This window comes from Podarcis tiliguerta, assembly GCF_965153285.1.
Source record: "Podarcis tiliguerta genome assembly, chromosome: 2".
Classification (NCBI taxonomy): domain Eukaryota; kingdom Metazoa; phylum Chordata; class Lepidosauria; order Squamata; family Lacertidae; genus Podarcis; species Podarcis tiliguerta.
In genome coordinates, this window is record NC_139535.1 from 105,677,564 (window position 1) to 105,693,995 (window position 16,432).

Genomic DNA, 16,432 nt, shown 5'->3' on the forward strand with positions numbered 1-16,432 from the left:
TTAGAAGCCCCTGATAGTTTGCTGCCCTTGGCATCACTCAGCCTGTTCTCTGTCTAGTGGTTGGGTAGAAGTGGATGTAGTCATCAGGCTGAATGGTTGGGTCAACTTTTGAGGGCTCTAGCATATGGTTACCAGATTTTTTTCAATGAATCTGGGAACACTTTTTTTAAAAAAAATACATGCTTTATTATCCCTAATTACTTCTATACATCAGCTGTTTTGCTGTCTTGAGGAGGAGAAGAGAAACCTGGGGGGTGGGGTTGGAAGCAGAGTTTGAGAATACAACTGTGGGATGATCACAGAATCACAGATTTGGAAAGGAACTCTGAAGAGCATCTAGGCCAACCCCCTGCAATGGAGATACCTCAACTCAAGCAGCCTCAACTTCATAGAACATAAGGCTTCCCTACTCCAGTTTGACTCTAGTTTGCAGTTCCCAGCCATTGGGGTCACGTTCTCGTTCACGCTCTCTCTCACGCTCAGCTGCCCAGCTGTGCGCCAGCTCTGCCACTGCTCCAGTTGGCCGAGGGGATCGAAGTCATCTCACCCCTCTGTGCCTTGCCCAGCAGAGAAACCGCGCACCTTGCATCCCTCCTGGACAACCTGCAATCTCTCAAAATGAAGGGGAAAGGGGGCAGGAAACTGAGGGAGGCTCGGCAGCCATAGGCAGGCAGTGTTCCATTGCCCAGGAGGGGCGCAAGGCACACAGTTTCTCTGCCGGGCAAGGTGCAAAGCCGTTCTTTCACACTCTTCGATCCCCTCACCCAACTATGCCTCTACCTGCGCAAAAACTATTTTCCTACCCCTCTAGCTGCATATTACTCCTGGAGAGCAGGGTGTCACATTTCCTGGGGACATTTAATGAAATCTGAGGACATTCCGGGGATCGAATTTGTCCAGGGACAGATTTGCAAATCCGGGGACTGTCCCCAGGAAACGGGGACATCTGGTAACCCTACTCTAGCATCCATCTCACCAAGCTACTCATTGCTCAGCATGTGGGAGCACTGGTGTTTGATGGCTAAGTTTGTTTTGGGTAGGATGTCTATGCATGGTGTAGAGACAGGAGATGAAGAGATTTTGTTTTCTTTGTGTCTCATAATGCGGGTACCTGGAGTCATCCATTGAAGCTGAATAATGGAAGATTATGGACAGGCAAAAGAAGTTACGACTTCACACAGCACGTAGTTGAATTATGGAATCTACACACACAAGATGTAGCGATGGCCACTAACCTGGCTCTAAAGAAGAATTAGAGAAATTCATAACTTATGAAAGAAGATAAGGCTATCACTGAGTGCTACTTAAGATGGGTATGTTCTCTTTCCACTCCCAGAGGAATTATGCCTATGGATATCAATTGCTGGGTATCACAAACGAGGACAGTGCTCTTGTGCTCAGGTCCTGTTTGCAGATTTCCTATTGGCATCTTTCCACGGAAGCCAGAACAAGGGAAATCCCCTTGGCCGTGTGGCTGTTTTAAAGGGATAGGCCACGATCCCAGCTGACTGGATTGGCTGGCCAGGGGCCATGACGCAGGGCTTCCCCAGCCCCTGCTGTGTGTGGAGGCCATGTGGCCTGACGATAACACCTTCCCACCCGGAAGTGGAACAGCTTTGGCAACCGATTGGCCGTTATAAGAACAGGGTGCTTGAATAGATGGGCATCTGTTCTTATTCAACAAGGCACTTATTGTGAATACACAATATTTTACTACTCCCATTCTTTCATTCTTTCATTCCCCTCCTTCCCTCACATGCATGCACACACACACACACGTAGTAATAATAATAATAATAATAATAAGTTTTATTTATACCCCGCCCTCCCCGGCCAAAGCTGGGCTCAGGGCGGCTAACAACAATCAAAATAATCCAACATTCTAAAAAACTTTCATTATAAAAATTAATTAAAATCAAATTGATGGCAACCATTAAGCAAGATTCTGTGCAGATTGCCAGAGGAGGGGGTCAGGCTGCGCCCTGACCAAAGGCCTGGTGGAACAGCTCTGTCTTACAGGCCCTGCGGAAAGATGTCAGGTCCCGCAGGGCCCTAGTCTCTTGTGACAGAGCGTTCCACCAGATTGGAGCCACAGCCGAGAAAGCCCTGGCTCTAGTTGAGGCCAGCCTAACCTCTCTGAGGCCTGGGACCTTCAGGATGTTTTTATTTGCAGACCGTAGGTTTCTCTGTGGGGCATACCAGGAGAGGCGGTCCCATAGGTACGAGGGTCCTAGGCCGTATAGGGCTTTAAAGGTTAAAACCAGCACCTTAAACCTGATCCTGTACTCCACCGGGAGCCAGTGCAGCTGGTATAGTACCGGATGAATGTGATCTCGCAGCGACGACCCCATAAGGAGTCTCGCTGCGGCATTCTGCACCCGCTGGAGTTTCTGGGTCAGTCTCAAGGGCAGCCCCACGTAGAGCGAGTTACAATAATCCAGTCTGGAGGTGACCGTCATGTGGATCACAGTGGCTAGGTCAGGGCGAGAGAGATAAGGAGCCAACTGCTTAGCTTGGCAAAGATGAAAACATGCCGCCTTTGTTATAGCTGTAATCTGCGCCTCCATAGAGAGGGAGGTATCGAAGATTACACCCAAACTCTTAATGGACGATGCTGGCACTAGTTGCACCCCCGCAAGAGATGGGAGTTGCCCCCTCAATCCCATATCGCCCCGTCCCAGCCAGAGGACCTCTGTCTTCGAAGGATTTAACTTCAACCGGCTCCCACGTAACCATCCAGCCACAGCTTCCAAACATCTGGTCAGTGTGTCTGGGGCCGAGTCAGGATGGCCATCCATCAACAGATAGAGTTGGGTGTCATCAGCATACTGATGGCAACCCAGCCCAAAACTCCGGACAAGCTGGGCGAGGGGGCGCATAAAGATGTTAAAAAGCATCGGAGAGAGAATCGCACCCTGAGACACTCCACACACCAGGGAGTGGCGCGATGACAATTTCCCCCCAAGCGCCACCCACTCTCTGTCCCCGACCATGCTAATGCACAGTTTGGGTATGGCCACTGGAGTGAGCCATATCTATCTATTTGCTACCCTTCTTCCTGGTAGGGTGATGAGTTGGGTGGGGAAATCCCTGCACAATTGGCCCTGCCTCTAAGATTTATGGATTCACAGACTCCCCAGCAGCATGCGATTCACCTAGTTGAAGGGCAGGTGCTATGTGGGGGAGAGACATACTCTAGCATAGAAAGGTAGCCTGTGAACAGCATAGGCAGCACCTTAGCAAAACTGCTTTTGAGGAACTAGATCAGTTTATTGGGCCAGGGGCCTCTTGTATCATATGGTCACAAATGGATTGGGTGCAGTATACCCTTTGGCCACCTGCAATAATCCCAGTGCTTTTTTTCTGGGGGGACACAGGGGCACGCATACCCCTAAACATTTTGTGAGTCTAAGTTTGGCCTCATTGAGGGGCAGTACAGTGGTATCTCGTGTTACGGACGGGATCCGTTCTGGAGGCCCGCTTGTAACGTGAAAAGCCCGCAACTCAAAGCGCCACATCTGCGCAGGCGCACAGCACAATTTGGCACGCATGCGCAAGCAGCGAAACCTGGAAGTAACCCATTCCAGGTTGCCGTGGGACGCAAGACAAAAACACGCAACCTGAAGCAAACGTAACATGAGGTATGACTGTATTTCAATATGAGTAGAAAAATGAGAGTACCCCTAAACATTTTTTTAAAGAAAAAAAACACTGAATAATCCAGTCCTAGGATCCCATGGCTTTCAAACTGTCATGGTGGCACAGGGACCAAGTAGCCTGTACTCTGCCACAAAATGCATGGTAGTTCAAAATGCCCCACATTTTTTCCAGGCTAAAAGGATTATGTAAATTAGTTCTAAAAATCAGTCCAAGTTCTAAAGTTGGAGGTAAGAGTTGATAAGATCTCTACTTCAGTTTATTCATTGAGTTCATTATTTTCATAATTTAAGCTTGAAATGAAGCCCAGTCGTAAAAGAAAAGCCAATCAGGTTGTATTTACCCAGCAATTATTCTTGGCTTATATAATTACCGGTGCCAAAGATAAAATCTCAAGCTAGTTTATTGAAATTGGGAATTGAAACCACAGAGAGAGAAAAGAGCTCAGTGTACATCATTAAAAGCAGTCCATTCATTACTTCCACCTACTCTGCTTGAAGGAAACCATGATGCTAATGCCTCCAGATAACCACATGACCTTCTCGACTTCTACATAAAAGCTAAATGTAATGCCATAAATGCTTGAGAGGCATAAATCTTGGACACCAAAAGACATGACAGAATGGCGTTCAGCTGTGCAACTGGCCACAGGGCAAGGAACACTCCTGATCTGGGGTGGATATGAGCCAGCATCACAGGAATTAAAAAATGAGAAGTTTGATACACTGCTAGTAGACTGGCAAAATGGCCATTGTATCCTATACCTTCTCAGTGTGATCAGGAAAACTCAAAATGAAGTGATCAGGAAAACTCAAAGGAGAAATGGCATGCATGTGTCCAGTATCCATAGAAGCACAACCAAAACCCACCAGTCAGGACTGTGCAACCAACTATGGTTATGCGTCAGACCCGTGTTTGGGAAACACTGATAGCCCCTCAGCTGGCAGAGCTTGTGTATTAGGGTAGCATGCTAAAGTTTCTTTCCAGCAACTTGTTGCCTTTACAGCTGAGACCCATGGGCTTATCACAGCAAAAAGTTACTAGTTTCCTTTGCATTCATTGTGTCTTCCCATGAATCATAAAATCAAATCAAGCCCAGCAGACCGCACAGACTTAAATCCCTATCATAAGGCGGGGTTATCGCGATCTTAACCTTTTCTTCAAAATCTCCAAGAAAATATTCAGCAGCTTCCCCTGGCAATTCCATTGTTGAGCAGCTCTCATATTTAAGAAGTCCCCCTCCCCTCTAAGTACTTAAATCTACATCTGCCATACTGCAATATTGCTTCTTCTGCTATTATCAGTAGACACGGCGAAAAACTGTCTTCTTCTTCTTAAAAAAAAAGAAAGAGGATAAATGCCATAATAACATCGTGTGGAATGAAGGAGAATGTGTTGCAGATCTCATCTGACCACGAGAGAGATTTTGAAGTGAGATAGAGAGGTTTGTTTACTCATGGTGAAACTCTTCATAAAGGATTCTTTTAAAAGGAGGAGGAGGAGGAGGATTTCTATTAGCCCAGTCCCTTTTAATTCTATATTCCTTATCAATATTATTTATATCCCCCTCCCCCCCCCCATAGGAGCCAACTCCAGGAGGCTGTAGGTGCTTGGGCACCATCAATAATAAAATTGTGGGAGCTTCATCCTCCATAGCCAGCCAGTGAGCCATTCTTTTCCGGGATTGTGGCTTGGATGCGGAGGCACTCTCTGCCTCCTGGTGCGAGACCATCCCCACAGAAAAGGGTGCCTCTCTGGCTCTAGATAGGAGGAGGAGGAGTCTCCACCGCCGGCCACCACAACACAGACGTGTGACATCACAAGCACACTGTGCTGGGCCTGGGGGTAACCCGTGAAACACGGTCCAGGACCAGTCCAGAATCTGAAGGTTCCCCTAGGAGTCAGTCCAACAGGGTCAAGGCAGAACACAAGGCAGGAAACCAGGCAAGGACAGGATCTCAGACAGGGTCTGGCATACAGCAATGTTGCTCCAGCAACCTGGGGCAGGGTCCGACAGCCTTTTATCTTTGTCGGGGTAGTGGCCGGTCCTGATCCCCCAGCGACTCACCTCCCTGTTTCGCCCGAAGGCAAGCACTCCTCCTGCGAGTACTCAGTTCTCTCCTTCTCTCAGACCTTAGTCTCTGCAGCTTGGGAGAAGTCGGTGGGTTACTAGACCCAGGGGCCGCCTCAGCCTCCCCTGACCCAACCGGTAGTGGAGCAGCTGTGAGTGATGGCCCAGCTGAAGGCAACGAGGTAATCCCTGCACCTAGAGCCAGGGCAGGCTCAGGCCCCGGACTCGGCCCAGCTGGTGTTTTTGCAGGGGAACCTGTGCAGACTGAGACTCTTCAGGATCAGGCCCCAGACTTGGTTCAGATGGTGCCTGAGGCAAAGGATCCGGTGCAGACTGAGACACCTCTGGTTCCGAGTCTGAGCCCGAGTCCCAGGCCATCACACACACACCTGCACCTAGTGCATGTGATATCAACACACTATGTGCAGGTGTGCGGGTGTGACGTTGCACATCTGCATTGTGGTGGTGGGCACCCACAATCCTGAGAACGAGATAGCACCCCGATCCCACCCCCCTCAATATCATACCAGCAGTCTATTGTGGTAGCTAATAATAAGCAAACAAATATATTAAACCATCTCTTTAAACAAGAGATTGGATGCATTTGCCCATGTATCTTTCTGTGGGCTATTCTGAAGCAATGTTGTTGTTGTTTAGTCATTTAGTCGTGTCCGACTCTTCATGACCCCATGGACCAGAGCATGCCATGCACTCCTGTCTTCCACTGCCTCCCGCAGTTTGGTCAGACTCATGCTGGTAGCTTCGAGAACACTATCCAACCATCTCGTCCTCTGTCGTCCCCTTCTCCTTGTGCCCTCCATCTTTCCCAACATCAAGGTCTTTTCCAGGGAGTCTTTTCTTCTCATGAGGTGGCCAAAGTATTGGAGCCTCTGTCCTTCCAGTGAGCACTCAGGGCTGATTTCCTTCAGAATGGATAGGTTTGATCTTCTTGCAGTCCATGGGACTTTCAAGAGTCTCCTCCAGCACCATAAAAGCATCAATTCTTTGGCGATCAGCCTTCTTTATGGTCCAGCTCTCACTTCCATACATCACTACTGGGAAATCCATAGCTTTTACTATACGGACCTTTGTTGGCAAGGTGATGTCTCTACTTTTTAAGATGCTGTCTAGGTTTGACATTGCTTTTCTCCCAAGAAGCAGGTGTCTTTTAATTTTTTGGCTGCTGTCACCATCTGCAGTGATCATGGAGCCCAAGAAAGTAAAATCTCTCACTGCCTCCATTTCTTCCCCTTCTATTTGCCAGGAGGTGATGGGACCAGTGGCCATGAGCTTCGTTTTATTGATGTTGAGCTTCAGACCATACTTTGCGCTCTCCTCTTTCACCCTCATTAAAAGGTTCTTTAATTCCTCCTCACTTTCTGCCATCAAGGTTGTGCTATCTGCATATCTGAGGTTGTTGATATTTCTTCCGGCAATCTTAATTCCAGCTAGGGATTCATCCAGCCCAACCTTTCTCATGATGAGTTCTGCATATAAGTTAGATAAGCAGGGAGACAATATACTGGGCCAAAATTTCACTGGATGCTCAATTTTACCAATTGTTTCTTTTCGTTAAAAGAAAACATGCTGAAGATAGGCCAGTAGAAATTTTTCGAGGGTTTCAAGGTGGTGAGGTCGGGCTTACCTTACTTGCAGGTGAGGTGGTCGGGGTCAGGTCGCCTGCCCCTCTCATTTTGTTTTTGAACGTTTTAAAAGAAGGCTCGCCAGCCATGATCAGCAGCCAGCAGGTTTTGTGGTCTCCCTGTAGCATTCAGATTTCCTTCCGGCTGCACGGTTGTTCCTGTGCCAGTTCTGCTCTAGCCAACAACTGTGGGCAACTGATCAGGGCCCAGATATGCCAGGCAGCAAGCCAGAGGGGAAGATGAATGACAGGGATGGGAAGCGGTGCCAACTCTACATTTTGAGGGGGCTCTGAGTCATAATTGTCTCATGAAGCTCTTCCTTGCATAAATGGTCTCATCTCTGCCTGTGTACTCCCTCTCTTCCTCTGAGATCAGTCAATACAACTATCTCTTGCCATAATCATGTTTGCACACTTGGAGAGGGGCCATAAATAAGCAGCAACTAGGGATGCGGGTGGCGCTGTGGTCTAAACCACAGAGCCTAGGACTTGCTGATCAGAAAGTCAGCAGTTTGAATCCCCACAATGGGGCGAGCTCCCGTTGCTCAGTCCCTGCTCCTGCCCAACTAGCAGTTTAAAAGCACGTCAAGTGCTAGTAGATAAATAGGTACCACTCCATTGGGAAGGTAAACGGCATTTCCGTGCGCTGCTCTGGTCCGCCAGAAGTGGCTTAGTCATGCTGGCCACATGACCCGGAACCTGTACGCCGGCTCCCTCGGCCAGTAAAGCGAGATAGCTCCACAACCCCAGAGTCGGTCATGACTGGGCCTAATGGTCAGGGGTCCCTTTACCTTTACCTTTACAAGAAGATAGCAGGACCAGGAGCCTTTTTGAATCACCAGTGTGCCTCCCCCTCTGCAGAGTTGTGGACCCCAGAAGGTGCCCAATGATGGCACTGCCTGGCATCAGGCCTGCCAGGGAGGGAATATGCAGGAGAAGTCAATAGAATACAAAACAGAATACAATTTGCGTAGTGCTGACATCCCTGCCTACTTTTTATTATTATTTCTTTTAAGATTCAAATACATATCTGAAAGTTAGGTAAAGGTAAAGGTACCCCTGCCCGTACGGGCCAGTCGTGATCGACTCTAGGGTTGTGCGCTCATCTCACTTAAGAGGCCGGGAGCCAGCGCCGTCCGAAGACACTTCCGGGTCACGTGGCCAGTGTGACGAAGCTGCACTGGTGAGCCAGCACCAGTGCCACACATGGAAACGCTGTTTACCTTCCCGCTATAAAGTGGTACCTATTTATCTACTTGCACTTTAGGGGAGTTTTCGAACTGCTAGGTGGGCAGGAGCTGGGACCGAACGATGGGAGCTCACCCTGCCGCGGGGATTCAAACCGCCGACCTTACGATCAGCAAGTCCTAGGCACTGAGGTTTTACCCAGAGCGCCACCTGTGTCCCTCTGAAAGTTATATGCATACAATTCTCTACAGAGTAGTTAAATGCTTCTTGTACTATGCACTCGTAAGTAAAATGATGAATAGGCTTAAAATATTCCTAAAATACTATTGTAGCCCAATCCTATGCCTTCCTACTCAGAAGTAAGCCCCACTGCATTCAGTCACACCCAAGCTCGTATGTGTATAAGATTTCAGCTTTTCATTTCTTAGAGGAAAAATGGATAAACCTTATTGGTTTAACTAAAGTTTTCTTCTTCTTTTTCACGCTGTTATGCACTGTGAACAAATTTTTTTCTTTAACGGCACTCATTGTTTAATTGGCTTGTAATGCCCCCACTCCTGTCTGTTTTTGGTAAGTGTGTGTGTGTGTGTGCTAAATCCAAATTGGATATATGCTGTTCCGATCTCTCTAAGAAATCATTAATTCCTCAGAATGCAATTATGAGGAAGGACAACAAAATGGGTTCTGGTAAAAGTTTGTTTTGTAAATGTGGAAGTCTGCTTTCAGATTGTCTGCTTGCCATTTGGAACAGGAGGGAAATATAGAAAGAAAATAAATATGTTTTAAAAACATAGGAATAACGGCAGAAGATGGCACTTCAAACAAAACACCCCCTCATTGTATTTAAGAGCAGAGAGAGGGGGGGGGATATAAAGTCTTAAAGCAATAATTTGCCTTTATAAATCGACAAAGAGCAAATGGATTACCAGAGGTGGCTAAACTCACAATTTTTCAGTAGTTGCCATTTAATAAAATGGTTTTTATCAGTAAGAGAGAGAGAGCGAGCACATTCTCATTCTCATACACACACATAAATACATATATGCAGTGCTTTTTTCTGGTGGTACATAGGGGTACGCATACCCCTAAACATTTTGTGAATCTTTGTATTTTTGTCCATTTACTGTATTTATTTTTCCTGATTTGAGTATAAAATGGTGGTTTTCTTGAGTCAAAATGAAAGTAGCCCTAAACATTTTTTAGAAAAAACCACCGCGTGCGCGCACACACACATACATACATATATACCTTCATACATATATATATATATGAGAATATGCACACATATACTCAGAGATTCTAGCAGCTTGTTCAAGAACATAGGGAATATAGCTGCTATAATGTCCAGGTCCCTTGGATGCACCATACATTTTGCCTTAGCAACTGTAGCGCCTGAGACCTCAGACATGGAAAAAGGATGCTCCCAGCCATTCCCACTACCTCCAACTGATCGGGGCGGGAGTAGGGGAGTGGTGAGGGTCTGTTGTTTGGAGGCCATATACGCTGCTCAAAGTTCATGATGCACCCAAGATACTAAGGCATAATGAGACTTGCACAACAGTTTCTGTGAGGCCTGGCTCTTTAGGGCATGAGTGAACTTTCTACACTGTACTGTCCTCTGCTAAGTGCAGGGTTGGAGATGACTTGATCTTTGCCATACTCCCTCTGATGTTATCAAGACCCATTCTGAATTTTATCCAGGAGGTCTGGAGGATTACAGTTTGAATGCCCAGTGAAGAAGCAACCACCACATGATTGGTGCAAGTTTGTAATGAGCTGAGGTGTGTGGTTTGGTTATTCTGTGCCAATCCGAGTATTCTTGAAAGGTTTTCTTTTCCTCCTTCACCTCTTTCTTGTATTAATAGTGATCAGAACTGGATATCTTCTGTTGGCGAGTGGACTGTACAAAATGTCAAATTTCCTGTTCTTTAATCTTACTACCATACGCATTTCTCCGGTGTTTGTAGAGAGATGGAAACAGTGGAGGCCTTTCAAATGTGAATGCTTCACTCACCTCTTTGATGTTACACATCCCATTTGCCAGCTATTCACGCTAATGTGTTTTGCATTAGTGCTATATAGTGGGAAAGGTCCTGTCTCTGTCACCTGCGTGTTGAAAGCGTTGGGTGGAATTTGCTGACTGAAATGCAGCTGAAGGCTAGTTGTGGCCTCAGCTGCAAGCCTCTGAACAGCTACTTGGGAGGAAAACCCAACGAAATCAGTAAGAGTTATTTATGAGTAAACAAGAACTTCACAGCCCATTGGAGCTGATGAAAGAAGTTCATTGCACCTAACATGAGTCACATTGCTTTTAATCGGACTGCCTAGATCATACTAAGCATCCATAATGCATCCCAACCACTCATAGTCTACAGAGGGCCTCTGTCTAGACTGAATATGCTTGTTAGTGCATGAGAAGCACTGAGTGGGCCTGGGATTGAAGCCATGTAGAATAAGTAATATCTAGCCTGATGGCACGCAGCTGGTATTTTGTGTGGAAGATTCACATTCATGTGGAAGAAAATTTGTCTTTATATGTGGTGCTGTGGTCTAAACCACTGAGCCTCTTGGGCTTGCCAATCAGAAGGTTGGCGGTTCGAATCCCAGCCCTGGGGTGAGCTCCTGTTGTTCTGTCCCAGCTCCTGCCAACCTAGCAGTTCAAAAGCACGCCAGTACAAGTAGATAAATAGGTACCAATGCGACAGGAAGATAAACAGTGTTTCCGTGTGCTCTGTCTTACATCACGGTGTTCTGTTGTGCCAGAAGCGGTTCAGTCATGCTGACCACGTGACCCAAAAACTGTCTGTGGACAAACGCCAGCTCCCTTGGCCTGAAAGCGAGATGAGCGTTGCAGCCCATAATCACCTTTCATTGGACTTCACCATCCAGTGGTCCTTTACCTTTTACCTTTACAGTGGCACCTTGGTTCTCAAACTTAATCCGTTCTGGAAGTCTGTTCCAAAACCAAAGCATTCCAAAACCAAGGCACGCTTTCCCATAGAAAGTAATACAAAATGGATTAATCCGTTTCAGACTTTTAAAAACAACCCCCAGAACTGCAATCTAACATGAATCTTACTATCTGACAAGACCATTGAGCCATAAAATGAAAGCAATAAACAATGTACTGCAGTCACACAATCAAGCAAGCAGTAGCTGAACTGGGTTCCACACAGTCACAAAAACAAAACAAAAAGAGCCGCAAAAACAAAAACATAACATAAATAGCAAAAACAGACCGCAGCATAACACTCAAAACGGAAGTGTGGCACTCAAATCCTAAGTGTACCACTCAAAACGGAGCACGTTCGGCTTCTGAAAAAGGTTTGCAAACCGGAACACTTACTTCCGGGTTTGCAGTGTTTGTGTTCCAAGTTGTTTGAGTACCATGGCATTTGAGAACCAAGGTATCATTGTAATAATGTATGAACTGCCATCCAGTCACATTATTTGCTGGGCTACCATTTCCTGTGTTGAACATTAGCATGATAAACTAAATAGGCAATCTTCCAGTTTCTTGCCCACTCTACTTCCTGCTCAGGGAGGAAGGGGGGGGGAGAGAGAATCTAACCAGTAATGGGTAGTGTGGGAGGGGCAAAGCTCAGATTGGCGCTGCCACCACACCTGCCAAACTCCCCAAATATTGCAGGGCCGTTTTCCAACCAAGCAAAGTGTACCAAAAATGCATATGCTGGCCTAAAGTGTGAGAGGGGAAATGTGCACGTTACTGAGAATTAATTATATTAGGGGAAATTGCTATGCAAAAATGCCTATATTAGGAGAACTTCACACTAAAATGCATTTTTTTTATGCAGACTTCTTAAAAAAAAAAAGTTCCAAACTGATGTGGAAATGTGGAGAACTCAACTTGAGCTTGGAAAAAATAGAAACTGACAGATTTCTCTATCCCCAGCCACCATTCAACCTCCTGTTTTGCTTACCTGCTTAGGATTGCAAAAGTTTAACTGTGTGAATATAAATAAAGCACCTGGTAGAGCAACCCATCTCTTTGTCTAAAAATGCATATTCTGCCTCCATTTGTAAAATTAGGGCAGCTTCCAACACATAATTAGAAAACGATGGTAACCCATAAATCTAAGAAGCCAGCTTGAAATCGTTTTAACTGAAGATGATGGGGACTGGACCTGAGCTATGATAATCAGACATGTTTTCAGATTAGTTTATGAACACTTTGAAGCGTGTCTGAGGACATGGGAGTGGCAAATCTGCACGGTCATTTTTAACACCTCCAGCTTTTTCCATGAGATCAATGATATCCTTTAAGCCACAGACTGATGTTCAGCGCTAGTGACACAGCCACCTTTGTTGGATCTCTGCTGCTTCAGCAAACACCCCAACAATCCCTCTGCTCACCTGCTGCTTCTGTCATCGGGAGGGAAGAGAGAGAGACAGAAGGCTCAGCGCAGCAACACAAGGGAAAGGAAGTGAAGCTGGAAATTAAATTTCCAGGCATTATGAGTGCAAGTGGAAGAACGGAGCAGATGAATTTATCTGTGGGGGAGATGCACACAGCAAACTGAAGGCTCAGCAGAATACCCTTCCTCCCGCCCCTTGTCCTTTGAAAATCCCCCTGTTGGATTTATCGTTTGACTATGTCAAAGGTTAGCTTGACATAACGTGTCCTAAGTTGTTTGTGCCTACTATGCCAAAGCTCTTGCTTGAAAGTAGCCTTCTGTAGCTGAAATGTTAGCTTCAGGCCCCTTCTACAACCACAGGCACTGATCACATAGATGACAGTTGAGGAGGAGATACAAATAATCAGCATGGCAGCCTCAAGAGGTTATTGCAGAGACTGAGCATAATAGGTCCGGTAAACCAGGAACCACCTTATGCAGAGCTTCAGGGTGACTGTCAGGGCAGCTGTCAAATCTAATAAATGAATATTTCAGCCAGACAGTCTCTTCTTCCACCAGGACCTTTGTAAGACCAATTGTCCAGTAGAAATAAGCATCAGCTGCAAGTTCTTACACACGTCCTACTGATCTCCCTGCCCCAGCTTTCCCCCATTTTTTGTGTTTTTAAAGGTGTATCATTGAATGCATATCAATATGAGCCCCTATGACCGGCTTCCTCAGCCTCGGCCCTCCAGATATACAACTCCCATGATCCCTAGCTAGCAGGACCAGTGATCAGGGATGCTGGGAGTTGTAGTCTCAACACATTGGGAGGGCCGAGGCTGAGGAAGCCTGCCCTACGAGGACTATAGTTGGAAAAGAGAGAGAAATCTATGAAATAAATAATAGCGACCAGCACCCTTCCAGCCTCCTCAGTGACATCATGGCAATGTTGACAATGATGAATACGTGCGCATGTTACCTGTCAGGGCTGATTGCTACAGCCACAGTCATGAGGAGACCTCTTTCTGAACACAGAATCATAGAATTGTAGGGTTGGAAGGGACCCTTAGGATCATCTAGTCCAACCCCCTGCAATGCAGGACTATGCAGCTTGTCCCAAATGGGGATCGAACCTGCGACCTTGGTGTTATTAGCACCGCACTCTAACCAGCTAAGCTATCCAGGCTTCATGTAATGGCTGTTTCACTGGCTGGTGTGCAAAGTGTACAAGGCAACCTGTTACTTAGGAAGCTAACAAAACAGCATTAAGTTTTTTTTAAAATTTATTTCAGGGTGTGCCTACTGTACTGTCTGCACCGGAATAATAATAATAATAATAATAATAATAATAATAATAATAATAATAATATTTATACCCTGCCCATCAGGCCGGGTCTCCCCAGCCACTCTGTGCAGGTTCCAATAGGATATTAAAAACACAATAAAAGATCAAACATTAAAAACTTCCCTAAACAGAGCTGCCTTCAAAAAGGACTGGTTCCTTTTTCTTTGGGGGGGGGGGGAGGGATACATTCTGCAAAATCGCATGGGATTATCTAAGAGGTCTCTGCAGTTCCCTGCTTTCTAAAGTGCAAATAACCACAGTGTCTGTAGTAGTTACAGGCACCCCGGGAAAGGAAAGCGAGAGAAACAACCACCACTTGAGAAAACAATGAAGGATCTTGAGTATTGGGAGCCAGCCAAACCCTTGGCTGGCGGCAGAGGGATTTGATGGAGCATTGTAGCCATTGCCGCTCTAGCAGATTCTGTGCTGAACAACCCCTATCCCTTCCCCTGAAACATCTAGTTCAAGCTACCCGCCCCCCTGTGATGATGGCACCAGTGATAACTTCTGCCTGCCAACCATTTGCTTGGGTACATTGGTGGGCTCCTCACAGGCCGGACGTTTCCGCTGACAGTGGAGCTTCCTCAGTGGCAGAGGCCCACCCCATCCAAGCACCCTCTAGTGTGGAGGATTGGAGGTTCAGATTGCACCTCTTGGCTTCTTTAAAAGATTCTACAGCGGTACCTCGGGTTAAGAACTTAATTCGTTCTGGAGGCCCATTCTTAACCTGAAACTGTTCTTAACCTGAAGCACCACTTTAGGTAATGGGGCCTCCCACTGCCGCTGCGCCACCCCCACGCAATTTCTGTTCTCATCCTGAAGCAAAGTTCTTAACCTGAGGTACTATTTCTGGGCTAGCAGAGTCTGAAACCTGAAGCGTCTGTAACCTGAAGCGTCTGTAACCCGAGGTACCACTGTATTAATTTTTGATCCTTCCTTATTTTAACTTTTCACAGTGATTGTTCGTATGGGATGCACAATATCAGTAGTGCTTGCATTGAGTTCCTCTGCCCTCTTCCCAGAACCTCTTCTTTAAACTTCCTTCCCTTTTCTTTCGTTACAGTTCCTTCATTTTGGGGCTTGGTGAATTCCGCCTGGAATCTTTGTTCTGTTGGGAAAAGGCAATCACCGGTCAACATAGAAACCAGCCATATGATCTTCGACCCCTTCCTCACCCCTCTTCGCATCAACACAGGGGGCAGAAAGGTAAGATTCCAGCCATGAATTCCGCTCTTGAAAAAAATGGCAACAGCTGTTTCACATTGGCATCTTTCCAAATATATGACAATGCTTTCACCATCAGATGGGATCTCGAACTTGGGGCTCAGCCAGACCTGCGCTTGTCCCATACCTAGAAAGCACGGGGCCAAGCAGTTTTGCCTTTGCCCCACTGCTTTCCCCCAGAAATCCTGCTCTTTAGTGATAAATTGGAGCAAACGTCATTCCAGAGAAAACATTGGCATTTGTGCTGATTCAGTGGTTAATACTGGGTTTTCCCAGAAGGAAGCAGCTGCTGTACACTTTATCCTTCCCATTTTCAAAACCACATACACTTATGTTGTGCTGCATATATCTTTCTGATGACGTGCTTTAATGTGCCTTGTGAAGTATTCTTAATACAGGGAAATCGTTCTTAATATTTGGAGACTTCTGCATAAGATGAGTTCTAACTTTAGTCTTATTAATGTTGTTTAAGTGTTGTACTCAGAGGTGCCTGGTCTTGTTGGTATGCTTCATAAAGTTTTAACAGTGTAGGCTACTAGCAGAGAATTCTGACCCTTGCATTTTTCTCCATGTTCTAAAACCTTTAATGAATTGGGGATAGCTCTGAAGTGAAGTCCCCTCGCTGAGTTTGTTGCCTCTTTGTGGCCAAAGGAGATCCACTACCAGTGATGGTTGCACAGAGGGACAGCAAAGAAGAGCAAAGTGCAAGAGACATGTGTGTGTGTGTTGCGAGAGGAAGCACTTCCTGTATCGCCTAGGCTACCAGGTGATGCACTCTCTTTTGTTTGCTGTGCTAAAAGGGTGGGCTTTGCAGCAATTGCAGAAAGATAGTTGGTATGTGTTCAGTTACCTTGGGGGTGCATCCTCTCCCTCTCTGAATCATACTATGTTGGTTTCATTGCTTACTCTCAGAGGTGTAGGAACCCCTGCATTCACTTGGCAACAGG

At 46.3% G+C, this 16,432-nt stretch overlaps 1 protein-coding gene across 3 annotated transcripts in view; it reads left to right on the top strand.

Annotated features, from left to right (window-relative positions):
• Nucleotides 1-16,432, top strand: part of CA10 (carbonic anhydrase 10) — a 359,415-nt gene that overhangs the window by 136,370 nt on the left and 206,613 nt on the right. For all 3 annotated transcript variants that reach the window (XM_083427918.1, XM_083427919.1, XM_083427920.1), the window contains exon 4: nt 15,325-15,467. In XM_083427918.1, coding sequence (XP_083284044.1) covers nt 15,325-15,467 — 143 coding nt within the window. The remainder of the gene's footprint in view (nt 1-15,324; nt 15,468-16,432) is intronic.